This window comes from Episyrphus balteatus, chromosome 3 (genome assembly GCF_945859705.1).
Source record: "Episyrphus balteatus chromosome 3, idEpiBalt1.1, whole genome shotgun sequence".
Lineage (NCBI taxonomy): Eukaryota > Metazoa > Arthropoda > Insecta > Diptera > Syrphidae > Episyrphus > Episyrphus balteatus.
In genome coordinates this window covers 36,562,202-36,581,626 of record NC_079136.1, presented here as the reverse complement: position 1 = coordinate 36,581,626, position 19,425 = coordinate 36,562,202, and the positions used below count along the sequence as shown (strand labels likewise).

Here is a 19,425-nt window from a genome sequence, read left to right as displayed (position 1 = left end):
CTAAAGTGAAACATTTACTATTATGGGCATGAATATGCGGCCATCATATTCCTTCCATCCACCTCTAAAGGATACACCATACTACCAACCCAAGGTAAAAAAATATGAAGAAGAAAAAAAGCGTCCTTAGTGATTTTGTCATAGAAACACCTAAAATCCAGGGCTGAGGTTAACTTCATGGCAACACCCTAGTCCCTGACAAATTTATATTTCTATATATTTTTTGGTATCTACATTTATTTGTACATTAAATATTACAAGAGAGTATCCTTGTTGAGATTTGTTATTTACAAATATACAAAAATTAATGAAAGAATATTTTTTTATTTGTTAGATAAAATTGTATTTTTAATTTAAACCATTTTCAGTTCTCACTTAAAATAAAATTCAAAATTATTTTTCTTTTTTTTTCAGGTTGTATACAGTGTAAATAAAAAAAAAAAGCTCAAACAAAATAAAGATCAAAAAAACTAAATATACCAGTCAGAGTGTATTTTTACCTAAAAATTAATTTAAAATGACAACAAGTCTTGCTACACAAAGGAGTTTTGTGTTAGCAAATCCTTCGTCAAATGTTGTCAAAACAAACCTTAGCAATGCAACTGCAACAACTAATCATCGCTTGTTGACCAATAATGAGATTAAACATGAGGTTATAACAATATCAACTGAAGACAATTTAAACGATGACAACGGATTACAGCTGGAGGATGTTTTATCTCAAGTTAGTTAAATTTTACAACAAAACAATTATAATTTGCTTGTGTGTATGTGTGCATAAATCTATAATTTGCTTGGTGTTTTCCAGAAGAAGATTATAATACAACAGCAAACAGATAATGATGATATGCATGATGTCCTGGATGTCGTACCTATGGATGCATCAGATTCCAGCAATGGTGAAAGTGATAGCATGCATGACTTAAGTGCAATTAAAGATGGTGTCGAATTGGCTCAGGTGACTGTTTTGCAGGCGCCCAATGCTGAGGATGGTGATAGCCCACAGTATATTACTGTAACAGGTAAGCATTATTGGGATTATATTTTGTTGTTGGTATAGATTTTACAAAGGTGTTTTTGAGAATGCCAGAGTATTGAAAGCTGAGAGAATATTATTGAATATGGTACATGGTTTTACAAAATATGTATTTTGGAAAACTATTGAGTATTAACTCAAGTTTACTGTAATCTTAGGTTCGGATCCTAGAAGGTGATATTCGTTCAAATAGTGTATTGTGTATTGAATCTTGATGATGATGAATCGCTAGTGGGACTTTGTAGTGTAACTCATATGATTATTACTCGTAATATTAATCTATCCGGAAAGTTCATCCCAATCGGGTAAGACCTTCCGAATCAAATAATATCGTTTGTTTTATACTACAGGCATTAGGGAATCATCTGAGAATTTTTGGAAAGGATTTGAATTTGATATTTCATATAAAGAGGCGCATTAAGACGAACATAAAAATATATTTTTTTTTGTCTCAAAAACGTGTGGTTTGGCCGCCATTTTGAAAAATGCGTTTTTGTGATTTTCTCGGCTCCTGTTTATCGTAGAATAGATTTTTTTGTCTTGTTTTGTAGAAGAACGTATTCTTAAATTTTTTTATCAAAGAATTTTTTTTTGTAAAGTTTCTCTATAAAAAGTTATTGACGAAAAGATGTAAAATTTTCGGTGATGATCGTGATTTTTACACTTTTCTTCAGTTTAGGTTCATCTAAGCGAAATAGTTTTCATAATAACATTGATACAACTCTAAATTTCCTACATTTTTGTATATTAAGTTTTCTTGTACGTCCAAAAGTATTGCAGTTATAACCTGACGAAATCAATATTTTGGTTGGTTACAATGATAATTCTGGTGAAAAAAATTAATTTTTTTTTTTTTTGCAGAAGAAAAAAATATACTTTTCTGATTTTTTGGGGTGCTGATTTTGAAACTGAAGTCAGAAAAAATTTATTGATCTTAGTTTTTGAAATATAAGCGTTATAAAGCTCAAAAAAACGTTATTTTTATAGTTTTTGAGGTTGAGCTATAATGTATAGCAATTTATTTCAGAATTATTTGTAATAGTGTCTGTAGTGTCTGCTTTTCTTCTTCCAAAAACTGTTTAAATCTTTCCGATATCTCTTTTATTGACTGAGATATCTTAAGTTAAAGCATCCTAAGATTGTACCAGGATGTTTTTTAGTGCATATCCCAAAATTTCCCCTTTTTTCAAAAAATACCAATTTTTCATAGATATGAATGTTTTTTTTCATTTTTTTTTTTTTGATTCCTAATAATAATGGATATGAAAACCTTCATGCAAAATTTGGTTCCTCTACCATAACTTTTAAGGGTTTTTCGGTAGTAAGTTTGCAACTGTTATAATATTATGGGTTGACAGATGAAAAACTGGTATAACTTTTTTTAGAGACGTCAGATTGTCTTGATTTTAAATTTTTTGGCATCAGCATTAAAAAGTACCTCGAAGACATGTATCATATGTGTATATAATACCATTGTCTATTATTGCTAGTTTTGAAAATCACCTTTCGCGCTTTGACCTTGAAAATAGAAACTCGCGGACATTAGATTTTTCTAGACTTTTGAGGTATGTTATAGAATGCCAAAACGAAGATATTAAGCAAAAAAAAAATTCTATTAGCATTCATTCCGAGGTGAAACCCTTATTTGACTGGATTATATCAAAAGTAACATAATTGCTGAATTTTAATATGATACAGCTATTATTACATAGTGTTTCCAATATACCCACATTTTCTCTACACCTAAAAAATCACCTTTTCACAACATGAAAATAATTTATAGACTTATTTTACTCGTAATTTCTATGTGAAAGACAACATTTTTTAATAAATTTCATAAGGGTGCCATTATACCATTGATTTTATCGGACTTATCAAAGATTTTCCTTACTTCCCAAAAAAACACCTTTTCACCTATTTTCACTGGGGTTTTATCCAAGTATTTGTGGTACTTATTCCAAATTTCATCATTTCTTAAAAAAACATTCTTTTACTGAAGATAATTTTGTAGACTCTGTAGATTTTTAGTTCTTAAAACAAACAAAACGTTTTCACCGAGTTAAAAAAATTAAAATAAATTATGTTATTATGATACCTTTCTCACACAAAACTGAACACCTAAAAAAAAAAACACCCTTTCACCAAAAATATTTTTAAGAACTTTATGGATCCTTTGTCCAGAATTTCATCAGCGTATCATGTTTTTTATGGGTTTCGGTTATATTTTACCTGTTGAAGTAAAAAAAAAACGCACTCTTGTTTTTAAACGACAATAACTTCTCTTAATGCAGTCTATTGACTTTATTTTTATGTCATTAGATTCAACATCAAAAAATACCTTCCAAAAACAATTTTTTCACTCTATTTTCGATCTTCACCTCTTCCCTCTTTTCTACCACAAAAATTCCGCCCAATTGTTTATAGACTTCTTTGATCCTTGGTTCTTATCCCAAAAGCAAATTTTTGGCCAAGTTTCATGAAGGTAACAATTTTTTTTTTTTTTCGAAGAGCAAAAGCAACTTTTTTCACTCCTATTACACTTTAAAGAAGTATACTCTAATACTCCGATAAATATTCTTATCAAGAGCTGATAGTTTTATTCCTAAGTATACTAGGAAATAGGACAATTTTTTAATGCTTGCCGATAAAAACTTAAGGAAAGTGACGTAAAGTAGCAAAATTGTTAGCTGGTTAAAGAGCTTTTCAGGACTTTTGTCCGGATTCTTTAAAACACTTCTCATACACATTCTTTAAACCGCTTCCTCACTTCCCAATCAGGAAAACTCTTAGACAATTTTTTCTTCAGTCCGGTAAAATCGATCTTATCGACTTTAAACAGATCAATGGCTCATTCTTTCCAACTTGGTTTTGATATGTAATTGTGCTAATACTGCTTTCTTCGATTGGTTCTTATTCTGCTTTATGAGTTGGTGGTGCTAGCACATAAGAGTACTTTTCTCGATTTTTATCCGCCGACAATCATTGAGTGCTTCGTTTTACTTGGAAAAATTGTTGTATTGATTCTAGTATTCAAGTCCCATATTATGAGATATCATCTGACTTCCGAGCTCCTCAAGCATGCCATAGGAAATTTCCGTTGCCAATTTCTCGATAGCAGCGGAATAGCGATGGAAATATTTACTAGTGTTCATATTTCATTTAAAATAATTTTTTGTAAAGTGCAACAATAATCTTTTTGTTATTAATCATGTTCATATTTCATTTTAAATTCATTAGATTCTTTTTTTTCTCATTAATTTATGCAAGCGTGTGAACAGCTAAAATTTTTATGTTTCACGGATCTCATTTCCGATTTTGTATATTTTCGTTGTTACCTGTTCCCACGCTTGAATATTATTGCATAGTTGCACTTTTAATTTAATAATTAATTTTCATTTGCACTTTTTTCAACCTATCATATTTTTCTTGTCTTAAATAAAATTCAGTTTGCTGTAAACCTTTGAGAATTTAACATTGGCGACCGTGACAGGACACTACTAAAGAAAAGTTTTTAGTGACCTGTATAGTGATTTAAAAATAGTGATTTATAAAATAGTTATTGCAAGTAAAAAGTGGTTAAAGAAGAATATTAAAAATGGCTTCCAAGAATAATGACCTAAGTATTGAAAGCATTGCGGCTGCACAACAACAGATAGGTGATTCTATTTGTACAGTTGTGCGCAATTACAATAAAGATGGTCCCACTAGGAAAACTCTCGACTATCTCATCAAGAAAAGGGATCAGTTAGAGGATTTGTGGGAGGAGTTTGACAAAAATGATACGATTTTCCGAGACAAATTCTCGGAACATATGGATCACGAGTATTTTCAAAAGGACTATTTCCAACTGGTGCGTCAGGCAGCGGATCTCATGAGGAGTGATGTAAGTCGTCGTCTTTTAGCTATCGAAGAAATAGAAGATGGCGCAAGGAAGATGCCTGACCAGGAAAAATATCCCAAGGAGAAACTAGATGAAACTCATACCGTAGATTTGAATAATCCAACAGGAAAAGGAGCGATTCCAAAACCAAGTATCCGTAATTCAATTCCAAAACCGAATTTCCAAACAAATTCAAACCAAGAACCCCAATATACAATTATCCAGATGAATAACAAGACAAGATTTAATTTAATATTAAATATATTGAAAAGATCTTTAGACAAGGTCGATGAGCAGTCCTTGATGAATAAAGGTCTACAGTTTCGTCAAATTAAAATAAGAAGTTTGGAACAGAATTGGGATGAGATCACTTGTTTATATCGGAAATTGGACCAGGAATTGGATGCAGAGGAAGTAGAAGACTACTTTGATATACAAGAAAAGCTTGAGGAGACGTTATTGATGTTAGCAACTAGCGTCGCACCATCCCAAGAAACAGCAACTGACCCAAAACCTTCAAATATAATGATGAAGCTGCCAAAAATTGAGCTCCCTAAATTTGATGGAGAATACTTAAACTGGTTGCAATTTCATGACTTGTTCAAGCAAATGATTCATGATCAGCCTATCCCACCAGCACAAAAATTATATTTCCTAAGGGCAAATGTTACAGGAAAAGCCAAGGAATTAATCCAAAATTTCAAGCCCACTGATAGCAACTACGAGGTAGCTTGGGGTGTCCTTGTTGAACGCTTCAACAATAAAAGATTACTATTGACTGCACAACTAAACAAGCTATTGATGCAGTCAGCTACAACAGCAACAAGTTCAAGTTTAAGAAAACTACATGATAACACGAAGGAGTGCTTGCAAGTTATCTCCAACCTTAATGTCGACATCGAAAATTGGGATCCGATCGTCGTTCATTGTCTGCTGCAAAAACTGGACAAAGAGAGCAGAGAAAAATTCGAGTTTACGATCAAGGATCCGAGAAACAGCCCATCCATTGAAGAGTTTCTGAAGTTCGTTGAGGCCAGATTTCAGACTCTAGAGGCCATTAACCCAAAAGATGGAGGAAGGATGAAGTATCAAAGCCTGGAGGTCACCAGCTGCGATACTGGGAAAAAGTCAACCATGGTCATTGCGCCCAAGAGCGATCAGGAACTAATTTGTCATTTCTGCAATTCAAGTAAGCATGGTATATACAATTGCAATAAATTTTTGTCTCTTTCAGGTATAGAACGAGGAAAAGCTGTCCATAAACTGATGTTGTGCAGAAATTGTCTCAAGAAAGGCCATTATTCCCAATCATGTATAGCTCGAAAATGCCAAAAATGCAACATGCTCCACAACACGTTACTTCATCAATATAAAATACAAAAATCTCAAGAAACAAGCAAGGGTCAGTGGGGTGATAAAGTATCTTCAAGCAACACTCCACACCAAGTAAACCAGGCAGTAAACCAGGCAGGAAACCAGGCAGTAAACCAGACAGGAAACCAGACAGGAAACCAGATAGTAAACCAGGCAGTAAATAACGCAGCAGCAGAAACTCGTGTCCAGAAACGCCACGTATACTTAGCAACAGCAGTGGTCAATGTGATATCTTCGTATGGTGTACGCATCCCATGCAGAGCTCTTCTTGATTCCGGATCTCAATTGAACTTTGTGACGACATCGTTCATTCAACAGTTGGGTATTAAGAAGTATCGTAAGGATACCCCTATCAGCGGAATAGGCGCACAAGAGTGTAGGTCCGAGTTTGTGGCATCAATTACATTTGAATCCAGAACCTCGGGGTATGAAGCGACCATTGAAGCGAACCTCATGGCCCGCATTAGTGATTACCAGGCTTGCCAAGAAATTGATGTTTCTTTGTGGAAAATTCCCAATCACATCCAGCTTGCAGATCCTTCTTTCTGCAAGGCTAACCAAATTGACATGCTGTTAGGAGCTGAACTTTTCTTTGACCTGTTCATATCTGGAGAATACAAGATTTCATCAGATCTTCCAACTTTAAGGAATACAAAGTTAGGTTGGGTTGTAGCAGGAGGCGTTTCAGCCTCAAATTCAAATTCAAACTTTAATTGCCATATTGTAACGAAGCCATCGTTAACATCATTGGACAAACTTGTTCGTTCATTCTGGGAAATAGAAAGCCATGACACTCCTATTGATGCTGAAACCGAGGAAGAACATCAGTGCGAAGAACATTTCAAGAAGAACACCTCAATGAATTCCGAAGGTAAATTTGTTGTGACATTACCATTTAAACAGGATCCTATAATATCTTTAGGGGACTCCATGTCATCAGCAAGAAAAAGGTTTTTTTCATTAGAAAACAAGCTGAACAAGGATGAAGAACTCAAAACATCCTACATTAGCTTCATGCAAGAATATGAAGCATTAGGTCACATGACACCATTGAAAAATGGTATTATTCCAAGGGGGCACTACGTCATACCTCATCATTGCGTCATGAAACCCGAAAGTTCAACAACAAAACTTCGAGTAGTTTTTGATGCATCTGCTAAAACCACTTCTGGTCTCTCACTCAATGATATACTTATGGTCGGGCCAACAGTTCAACCAGATCTTTTCTCAATTGTTCTAAAATTCAGAATGCACCGATATGTATTTACTGCGGACATAACAAAGATGTATCGTCAGGTCTTACTACGAGAGGAAGATCAAGCTTTCCAACTTATTTATTGGAGACCAAGAACCAATATGCCACTGCAGCTTTATAAATTAAATACCGTCACCTATGGCACAGCCTCTGCTTCCTATTTAGCAACCAGATGTCTTGTGAAACTAGCTGATGACAAACAAGAGACATTTTATAGAGCTTCACAAGCCGTTAAAAACAATGTTTACGTGGATGATTGTTTGGCAGGTGCAGACAACATTGATGACGCTCATGAGTTACTTAATGAGATTATTTGTCTACTCAAATCAGGTAACTTTCAATTAAAAAAGTTTTGTGCCAATAATCCCATGATTTTAAAAGATATACCTGAAGACGATAAAGAGAAATTAGTAACATTCCATCAATCTGAGATAATTAAAACTTTAGGATTAATATGGGATCCTTCACTAGATGTTTTCAAATTCAGCTTTAATGACGAAAAGGTAAATAAAATAAACACACAGATAACAAAACGAACAGTGTTGGCAGATCTTGCAAGACTTTTCGACCCTCTTGGTTTACTCGGACCAATAATCGTAATTGGTAAGCTATTCTTACAAGAGTTGTGGAAATTAAATATGACTTGGGATAATAAGCTTGAAACTGAAAAGGCTCAGAAGTGGATAAACTATATTGCCCAGTTTTCACACTTGAACATGTTAAATGTTCCACGATATGTCCTTATTCCCTCCGCCAAAACAATCGAACTTCATGCCTTTTCGGATAGCAGTTTATTTGCATTCGGATCATGTGTGTACTTAAGATCAGTTGATGAAAACAACAAAAGCTTTTGCCAACTTCTTTGCTCAAAATCAAGAGTAGTGCCACTGAAGACTATCAGCATAGCCCGCCTAGAACTACAAGCAGCAGTCCTTATGGTGGAATTAGTGGATAGACTAATTCAAATTCTTCCGAAGAAAATTGACAAGGTATGCTATTATACAGATTCAACAACCGTTTTAGCTTGGCTTAAATCACCTTCTTACACCTGGGAGACGTTTGTTGCAAATAGGGTTGCGAAAATACAATCACTTTCAGAGTTTCATCAATGGCAATTTATCAAGGGCCAACTCAATCCTGCAGATTTGGTATCAAGAGGATCAAGATTAGAAGTACTATTCAAGTCACAAATATGGTTTCAAGGTCCAGAATTCCTAAGAAATGGGGAAACAAGTCCCTTCAATGAATACGATTTTCCAGAGGTTATTCCAGAAAGACGCAAGAAGAAATCGGTTTTGTCAGCAGCAATTCAAAATGAGCTTAGCTTGATAGAAAACATCAATTACAGAAATTCATTTTTCACATTAAGAAAAATATTTGCATTTTGTTTTAGATTCTATTATAATTGTAGAAGACCAAAAGAATTACGAAATACAGGCCAACTAACGGTTAATGAGTTAAAACAAGGAACCCGGTGGATTATGGTTTACACTCAAAGAACCTCATTTCCAGAAGATTATCATGTCTTAGAAGGAAGAAGGCTTGTAAATAGAAATTCATCTATAGCATCGCTTACTCCCTATTTTGATGAAAAAACTAAATTAATTCGAGTCGGTGGAAGATTGGCCTATGCGAAGATCTCTCCAGATGCTAAGCATCAAATTCTAATGCCACAAAATAATGTAATAACTAAATTGATTTTGACAGATTTACATCGTAAACATATGCACGCTTCACATAGAGCGTTAATAGCCATCTCTAGACAACAATATTGGATATTAGGTGTTGGACATGCAGCTCGACAAGTTATTAGTCGATGCATCATTTGTTTTAGAGCGAAGCCAAGATTCATCAACCAAATGATGGGAAATATGCCTCCAGAAAGGGTGAATGTATCGAGACCTTTTTATCACTGCGGTATTGATTTCTGCGGGCCCATTAAAACCCACTACAACGTCAGAGGTAAGAGTCCTACCAAATCATATTTGGCTATTTTTGTTTGTTTTTCGACTAAAGCTGTACACATAGAAGTAGTTGGAGATTTATCGTCTCAATCATTCATATTCGCCTTAAAAAGATTTATTGGAAGGCGAGGACTTTGTCACACAATATTTTGTGACAACGCAACAAATTTTGTTGGTGCTAAGAGCGAGTTAGCAGAACTAACAAAAGTATTCAATTCAAGAAGAATACAGTCAAGTATCCAGACTTATTGCCTAGAAGAAGGAATAAAGTGGAAAAACATACCACCTCGTTCTCCTCACTTTGGAGGCTTGTGGGAAGCTGCTGTAAAATCTGCAAAGACGCTTCTCGTTCGTCATCTAGGCGAAGTTTCATTGACGTATGAGCAGTTGCTAACTGTGGTCATACAAATAGAAGCAATATTGAACTCTCGACCGCTAACACCGTTGTCTTCTGATCCAAACGATTTTGAAGCTCTTACACCAGGGCACTTCTTAATAGGAGGTCCTCTTACGGCCATCGCAGAACCAGATGTGACAGACAGCAAAATAGGCAGTCTAAACAAATTTCGGCAAATGCAACACATACAACAGCATTTCTGGAAAAGGTGGTCTGCTGAATATTTACATCTTCTGCAACAAAGAGTTAAATGGAAAACAGAATCGAACAACCTTAAAAATGACACATTGGTGCTCATTAAAGAAGATAATATTCCTCCTATGCGCTGGAAACTTGGCCGAGTGATCGAGACATTTAAAGGAAGTGACAATAAAGTACGCGTGGCTAACGTTAAAACGGCAACTGGAACGTACCAACGAGCGATACACAATCTTTGTCCTCTTCCGATAGACGAGCCGGATTATCCTCCTCCAACAAGTGAACCAGATTATCAAGAAAAAAATCAACATACAAGATGTTTAAGATCAAGAAATCCAAAAAAAATGTCATTACTGTCAGTCTTGTTTTTGGTACTTTTACTGATACCCACATCTTTATGTCACTCACAAACACAGGAACAAATAAATATAAACAAACTTGATGATGGCGTTGGCATATACTTTGAAGACGTTGGCAGAATTCGAACAGTAAACACGTATTGGAAAATATTTGTGTATTACAATCTTACAACGTACTGGCAAGAGTTTGATGAGCTCAAAACATATGTCAATAAAATGCGAGATCTTTGTACAAAAGAAATAGCTCATCAAATGTACTACATACCAACAATAGATACAATGCAAAGCAGGATCGCAGTTATAGAGCACAACAACGAATTGCTTCAAAATTACCATGCGCCAAAATACGAAAGAGCCAGAATAGCAAGATCACCCTTTGACATCGTGGGAACTTTGGCGCATAGTTTGTTTGGTATACTAGACCAAGAAAGTGCTGACAAAATACAAGTCCAAATCAGCAATGCATACAAAAACGAAGATCATTTGATTGAACTTTTGAAAAAACAAAGTTCGATTGCAGATGCTACTTCTAATATTTTGAAACGAAACCACATCCAAGTTCAAGAACAATTTAAGGCTCTAAATGAACAACTTCAAAGTACAATGGCAATCTTCAGCAAGAAGGACAAGGTTAACGAAGTACGACAAAACCTTGGATCTTTGACGTCTTATTTAATTCTTGTCCTCACAAATTTCGAGCATATACAAGATCTACTATTAGATGTTCTATTGGATTTAAATCATGGAAACATAAATCCACATTTTATAACCCCTCATCAATTAAGTGAGCAGCTGAAACTCGTAAGAAGCAATTTACCTTCTTATTTATCATTGCCTGAAGGTTCAGTAATTGACATGTACAAGATGTCAACTGTGAAAGGCCGTTTCTTAAATAATTCAATTGTTTTCGAAATGCTATTGCCACTAACTGATGCTGAAGAATTTCAACTTTTTAATCTTCTTAATGTTCCTATAATCCACAGAAACAACACGTTTATGGTAGAAACATCTGCGCAATATTTAGCTGTGTCATTGCCTAGAGATAGATATTTCCTAGTGAGTGATTTGGAGCTAGGGGCATGCAAACGTTTGGTGTCCAAGAAATATATGTGCAACCAAGTTCATCCAACCATTATTCAGCAAGGTAATTCCGAGATATGCGAATTGGCATTACTAAACCACAAGGAGGAGAGCTTTAAGAAATGCATCTTAAGGGCGACACCTCAACAAAATGTTTGGATGAGACTCAAATCATCTAATAGCTGGATTTTCTCTATCCCATCAAAAATGTCTGGACATTTGATTTGCGGTGATAAGAGCAACGCCGTTACTTTGTTTGGAAATGGGGTTCTGGAATTCAAAAAATCTTGTATTTTACAACTGCCCAACATTGTCATCAAAGGTAAAATTAATTTTGAAAGCATAATAACGTCACCTTTTATTCCTAGCGCTAATGCAAGCAGTTGGTTCATGAATCAAGAAACATCAACAATAAAACCAGCAACCAGGGTCGAAGAATATCACATTGACCTATCCGAATATAATGATTTGAAAAAAAATATCAAGGATATAATGGACATGTCTAAGGAACTACCAGCCCCCACTGACATCGACGTTCATGATTACCATCACTATGGAAGCAGTCTTTTTCTTTTCATATGCATGATTGGGATCATCTTCACTCTTTATTGGCGAAAAAGAAGGCCAACTCCTATGCCGAGAACGTTTGAGGTCAACGTATAGATTTAAGTTAAATATTTAAGTTAAATAGTTTGAATCTAATTTAGAGAGCTAAGAACCCTCAAAAGGGGGGAGTATGTTCATATTTCATTTAAAATAATTTTTTGTAAAGTGCAACAATAATCTTTTTGTTATTAATCATGTTCATATTTCATTTTAAATTCATTAGATTCTTTTTTTTCTCATTAATTTATGCAAGCGTGTGAACAGCTAAAATTTTTATGTTTCACGGATCTCATTTCCGATTTTGTATATTTTCGTTGTTACCTGTTCCCACGCTTGAATATTATTGCATAGTTGCACTTTTAATTTAATAATTAATTTTCATTTGCACTTTTTTCAACCTATCATATTTTTCTTGTCTTAAATAAAATTCAGTTTGCTGTAAACCTTTGAGAATTTAACATCGTGATCTTTTTATTATTTTTGAGAATTAAACAACTAGTTTTAGATAATGCTGCTACTATTACGGTAGAATAATAACCCTTTACAGAATTAAATCGGGAAAACCCATTTGAGTGATGAATTTTATAAAATTTCTGTACCTACTAAATAAAATAAGAAGCATGAAGCGACCTGATCGGGCATTCAATTTTTTTTAAATATTTATGTACAGTCGACTCGAACTCCCTCTAAGTTGAACTTTCACGGGATTCGAAAATCGGTTCGAGTTAGAAGGAAATTCGAGTTAGTGGAATTTATTAAATATTTTTCTTCAAAATTGTTCATTAAAAATGGTGAAAAAGTTCGACTTAGAGGGACGGGAGTCGACTGTATTTGTTTTTTTTGTTCGGAAAGTATGAACGTTTGTTCGTCAGCTCTTTTGTTTATGAAATTGTTTTACAATATGTTTGTATTAAAAGCTTTATTCATTTTTTTTAGGAAGCAGCAATATTTGAAATTAGATTTTCTAGGAAATAAGAGATGAATAAATGCGATATACGTACATGTGTTGTGTATACCGACTGTTATTGATAAAGAATTGTATAATATTCCACTAACCAACAAATGTTTATTTTCCCAGAAATAATATTTTCAACAAAGAGATTACAAACAAGTGCACCATTTCATAGAATATATTTTACATCACAGAGATATCCTTTATTACGTATATATTGTCCAAAATATTTTGAAGGTAGATATAGACGAAAAAAAAACTTAAAAATGTTTTTGATATAATATCATTTTATTTGATCTGAATTCATAATAAAATCATCACTGAATCACCTTTCTATACAAAACATTATTTCGAAAAGATGAGAGGAAAACAACAACACAGTACAACAACCCCACTTAAAATGAATACACAGATAAATAAAAGATATAGATGAATAGAAAATACACTGAATTCCAAATTAAATCTGTTTTCTATATTTCGGTTTTACAATATAAGGATTCACTATCATTCAACTTGTATATTTATTGCGATGAAAAGAGGGTTCATCTTATATAGAAAGGTGAAAAGTTCAAACTGTTTTCTGATTGCATCTCTCGGTTTTTTGTTTGACTGGACAATTAAATGAAGCTCAACATATGCAATTTATTTCTGAATTTGTTTTTGTTGTTGTATAGATTGAAAGATATCAATAAGGATAGTCTATCCGTGTAGTTCATTTAATTCATAAAAGGAGTATTTATAAGGGTAAAAATCAAAGGTGATTTGAACAATTGGAGATGTAAACGATAAAATCAGGGAATCAAAGAAATCAAAGATATCACCGACTTTACTTGATTTGATAGTATTACAATTACCACAACACTACATTATGAATAAGCTTTTTTTTTTATTTGCAATATCTTTCACTTTTAAAATTAACTAAGTCTTAAAAATTACAATATACAAAATTACGAAATGTTAAAAATATCTAAATGAATTACGGATATTCAGCGTATTTTGTACAACTTATCTGCTGTCAAATAGAACTTTTTCTTGCGAAGTTTTGCCGCTTAAAATGAAATAAAAGCTTACTTATTAAAATTGAACAGTTTTTGTTAAAGACACAAATAAAATAGCCTTTTTATCTCAATTCTCAATTCAACTGTATTCAGAACTTTCAACTGGGCGAACTGATTTGATAGAGAAAGAAGTCGGGTTTTGCTTTTTTGTTAAAAATATATTATGAATGTAACTTCTTATTCATATTAACCTAGTATTAAAGATTTTACAATTCTTAAAACCAAAAATGCGTTTTTTGAAAATTTTCTAAAATTTTAATATTATCTTTACTTACACACTTTTGTATAAAAATTTTCATTTAAATCGGGTTAATGTTGTACGAGATATTCAGAAACGAAAAAAACCGTTCTATGACAGGTACCGTTAATAACGGTACAAAAAAATATTTTTTTTATTTAAAAAGTTGGCCCTTATGTGTAGTATTACACACAAAAATTTTAATCAAAATCTTTAGAGCCGTTTTTGAAAAAAATTAACTTTTCTATTTCCGTTATATGGCAGGTACCGTTAGTTTTGGTCATAAAAAAAAAATTTCAATTTCCCCTCTAGGGAATCACCAAAAACTGCTAACTACCAAGTTTGAAGAAAATCACTTCACTCGTTTAGGCTGCAGCTCCAGATAGAGACAGACACACAGACAGACAGACAGACAGAATTGCCGGACCCACTTTTTTGGCATTCTACATCATCGTAATGTCATGTAAAATTGATATCTCGAGTTCGATTTTTTTTACGAATCCTAAACTTGCCCTATAGTACCTATATCGCAAGTAAAAATTGCTTGCAATTTACTTCAAAAGCTTAAATATATTTAGAAGTTTTAATGCTTTTTTTTAATAATTTCATCCAAGCTGTGAAAAAAAAAACAGGAAAATAAAGATCAGACTACTCTGCTTTAGACACAATAGGAAGCCTTAAACCAAAACAGTTTAAAATTTTTTTTAAGTTGAAAAGTACCTATAGCTTTTTAATTTTTTAAATACAACTTTGTGTAATAAAGGTCTTCGATATGTCAATTTGGATACCACAACGAATCTCAACCTCAATTCATTAAATAAACAAACAAAAAAACAACATTAAATAGGAAGCCTCTTCAAAGCCAAAGACTTTTTTACGTGTCCTTGTACCAGAAACCCAAAAACCAAACATCAAACAAATCATTCTCACGCTTGAAGCACCCATAATGTCAAAACAAATAAATCTCAAAATCTCATCTCTCGTGATGATTCCAATTAGACCACCAAAATGAACCCTCATTAACTTAATACATATACATTATCATGGTACACCCTCTTGAAATTAAAAATGAAAAAAAAAAAAACTATGAAATAGATACACTTTTTATTTAATCCTCACCCTCAAATATGTTTTTCGACAAACTTACAACAAAATAGAAGTTTGTTGGCATTGTTTGGAAAGTCGTGCAGCAGGTACAGAGAAAGAGGTACAAAAGTAAAAGAGATATAAATCCTTCGTTTTTGTCCAACATTGATATTCCAATTAAAGGATTTAATTCGCATACCTGCGTAGCACGTGTTCTTTGGGTGGTGGATGGTGGATATGCAAGGCGCAAGGTGCACCCTGTTTTCACCTTTTGTTGTACCCGCACCCGACCTCCGCCACGCCGCTTTAAAACATTCAATATGAGAAGGTATTTATTTCACGCTTCTCTTACTACTGTTAATATGAGTTCGAGTTCTTCAAATGATTGGGATTTTGATTATGATTGTGCAAAGCGCGCTATTTATTAACTCACACCCCTTGAAGTGGTGCGTTTGTTGTCTGTTGCTTGATGTCAGTCTTCTAACTTATCATCCTTCATTATATTGAAAAATATAAAGGTAGATTTCTCCCACCCTCTTCTTTATAACAAAGGTAACGCTTCGATTTATTTTGTAGGATATTTTTCCTTTGCCAGGGGGTGCAAGTTGGGTTGTATATTATTACTGTGTTATGATGTGTCCTTTTTCGCTTCAAATGTATCTGATGAAATAATTGTAATTGATAAAGATTACATTTCTGACGAACGAACGAAAAAAAAAATTAATAATAAAACCTGAAGATACGAGAGCGGATTATGTAGACATAATACCGGATAATTGATTTGATTTGAACTAATTTTTAAGGACGTCCTGCTGTTAATGTTACCCATAAACATGGCAAGTTCATTGTTTTGAAATCAGCAAGTGGTGGGCTGTTATTTTTTTTTTTTTTTTGCTTTAGAAAAAATAAAATAAATGGTGTCTACAGCTAGTTCAGTAATTTATAGAGTAATCTAAAGAAATTGAAATGCAACACTAAAATAGGTCCCAAAGATATCTGGAATCACAAAAAGCATAACATGAAAAGTGAAATAGTAAGAAAACTCCATAAATTCTTGTGCTTTTTGATTCTTTCATTCATAACTTAATCTCTCTTCTTTTTTTTTGAAAATTTTTTGTATTCACAAAAAATTCATTTCTGACTTTCTCATAAAAGAGTTAACCGACCGGATGAATGAATTTTATTGAAACTTTTTTTATGTCAAATATTATTTCTTTTTTAATGGCATACCAATTTTTTTTTTTTTTGAAAAATGTTGGAAAATTTTTATATTAAAAAAAAAAACTATTTTTCAAAAAACGACACAAACTATTTTTAAAACAAAAATTCTAAAAATTAAAAAGAAATTAAATAGCATACTTCGTTTTAATATCAAAACAATTTAAAGAGGTGTATTTATAATTTCAAACCAAATTTTATATTATATTTTAAGTTTTTTTTCCAAGAAACTTTTAACATGAGAGCAAGAACGTGCGAACCAGTCGTGCATTTTTTTTTATTTTTTGCCGAGATGGGTTTAGTTGAGTGCGACAGAGAGCAGTGGTCAATAAATCTATATGGATCAAAATCATGGAGGTCGAAAATTTGATGTCCAGGCATTTTTTTAAATCAAAATAACATTTATTTAAAGTTTTTTTCTCATTTACCAATTAAAATAGTAGGCACGCATCTACGAATATTATTTATTTCGGTTAGAAAAGTTTAAATTTCTTTTTTATTGCATCTTATATACCCAAAAAACAGCATTCCCGGACATGTCCAAAACTCAAAAACTGCACACATTAAAGTCAATTATTTTTAAGTATTTCTTTTCTAAATACTACTATACACAATACTTTTTATAAATTGGTACATCTCTTACAAAAAAAATTAAGTTTTGTTATTTTTTATACATTAATAAAAGTTGTCCCAGGAAAAATGACGCATAAAACCAACATTGTGCTGGAAGCAGTTTTAAAAGTTGATTTTATATAGATTTATCATTCCACGGTTATTTTTATGGATAAATATATAAAATGTATGAAAGAAGATAGTTTTAGTTTCATTTTTAAGTAGAGTACATCAATTAACCGTCATTCCGGGAACGCTTGTTTTGGGGTATAGTTAGAATGAAAATTTATTTTTTTGTGATATTATGATCAAAAATCGAGGCCACTAGAATATAATCTCAAAAATATTTCGTTTAACTTTGTGAAATAAAAAATAAATTTGGAGTTGAGGTCACTTGAACTTTAAAATTGCATTTTTGTGCTCTGCCCGTTCATGAACCGACAAATTATGGCTAAAGCGAACATTTGAGCATGAAATTTTTATCATAAAACAAAGTTGATTTTTTAAGAATTCGGTCATCGAAATTTCTCACCTCCATGATTTTGACCCATATAACCTTTAAAAACGTATTGATTTTTTTAACAGTGCTACTATTTTATATATTTTCACTAAAACTTATTTGTCTTATGTATTTAAAAGCCTCATTTTGTATAGACTTTCTAAAGAGAAAAATTGATAAAATGTTCCCATTAAAATAATTAAGTTTACCTTTAGTGACCTGTTCTATTTTTATCAAAGTGTCTACCAATTTATTTACCCTTCAGGATTCTGAAAAGTAAATCATTTTATACTAGTTAAATGGCAAAAAATCATGCAGAAATCTTCTAAATTTATTATAGATCCTATTTGTTTTTTAAGCTTATTTAATACACGCTACTTATGTCCATTTATTTAATTTATCTGTCCAACCAAATAATAATGCAACGTTCTATAAAATTAAAACAAAACAGATAAATCATTCTTGTAATAGAAATTCAATTGCTTAAAAAAGGTATTCTTCGAATAAAATGGATTTAATTTTGTATAGGTAATAACAATAATCAAAGTATTCGAAGTTTGTTTTATGTTTTGTTTTCCAAATGTAGATGTAAGAAGCAATCATTAATATTTGATTTCAAGTATAATTTTTCGAATAGCCCTCAAATTGTTTTTGAGTATTCTTTTATTTTATAATATGCAACAAAATCACGAAAAAAAAACCTTGCGCCTTTTTAAAATCAATCAATAGCTTCTAGCCTTACATTTAGAAGATTTTAAGATGTAAAGATTTTAATTTGTGTTGTTTGTAAATTTTATTTTGGCTAAATTTTGCATAGAATTTTGTATAGGAGCAAAAGTAGAAAAGCAGAATTTTTGAAAATCCTAAGGAAATGGTAACCAAAACATACAAATTTTAAAGAAAAGACTTAAAGGAGACGAATTAAAAATTTTGGAAAATGTCAACTATACCTAATTAATGGCAAGTATATGAACTTGATTCGCAACATTGTCCAATAAAACTAGTCTTTTTGTGTTTATAGGTTTTCCCACAAAGTTACTACGACCCACAGTTTGATGTTGTTGAATCAAAACTATCATTTATACTCTTACAACACATTAAATTCATATTTGTATGTGAAAAACAAAAATATTTAAAAAATATTAACAAAATCAAGTTTGCTGCTCAACTCTTTTGTTTTAAAGAAACCAATTACGCTTCCTCGTACTTACGAACAATTTATTCACTCTCCATTAGTAAGAGCTCATTACAAATCTGTTAAATTGCATGCAAATAAATAGCGAATTTAAATTGAATGGAGTGTGAATAGATTGGGGCTTGAATCATACATTTTATGGGATTCAACTTTTAATTTCGGTGCCCTGCAATTTTTTTTTTCTTTTTGTGTGGTAGTGCCATAGAATCTTCAAATTCCCTATAATCGGGTAACCTTTTGGATCCATTTTTCTATAATTGTTGAAAGGTTCTGTGCATTGTAGTATGTGTTGGTATACTTAGTTATAATTTCGGTCAGAGTGTATAATGTATATAATTTGTTTTGTGTTTAGTTAGAAAAGCTTTTGTTATGTGTTTTGTAAGAAATTTCGCGAAATATGCTTACAGTTTTCTTCCTC

General features: G+C 32.5%; 1 protein-coding gene across 2 annotated transcripts in view; it reads left to right on the top strand.

Annotated features, from left to right (window-relative positions):
* Positions 1-454: 454 nt before the first annotated feature.
* Positions 455-19,425, top strand: part of LOC129914113 (DNA-binding protein RFX2) — a 35,247-nt gene continuing 16,276 nt past the window's right edge. The window contains exons 1-2 of one of the 2 annotated variants that reach the window (XM_055993181.1): positions 455-724; positions 812-1,022. In XM_055993181.1, coding sequence (XP_055849156.1) covers positions 518-724; positions 812-1,022 — 418 coding nt within the window. In that variant the 5' untranslated portion in view covers positions 455-517. Of the gene's footprint in view, positions 725-808; positions 1,023-19,425 lie in introns of both variants that reach the window. The other variant, XM_055993180.1, reaches the window with a different exon arrangement.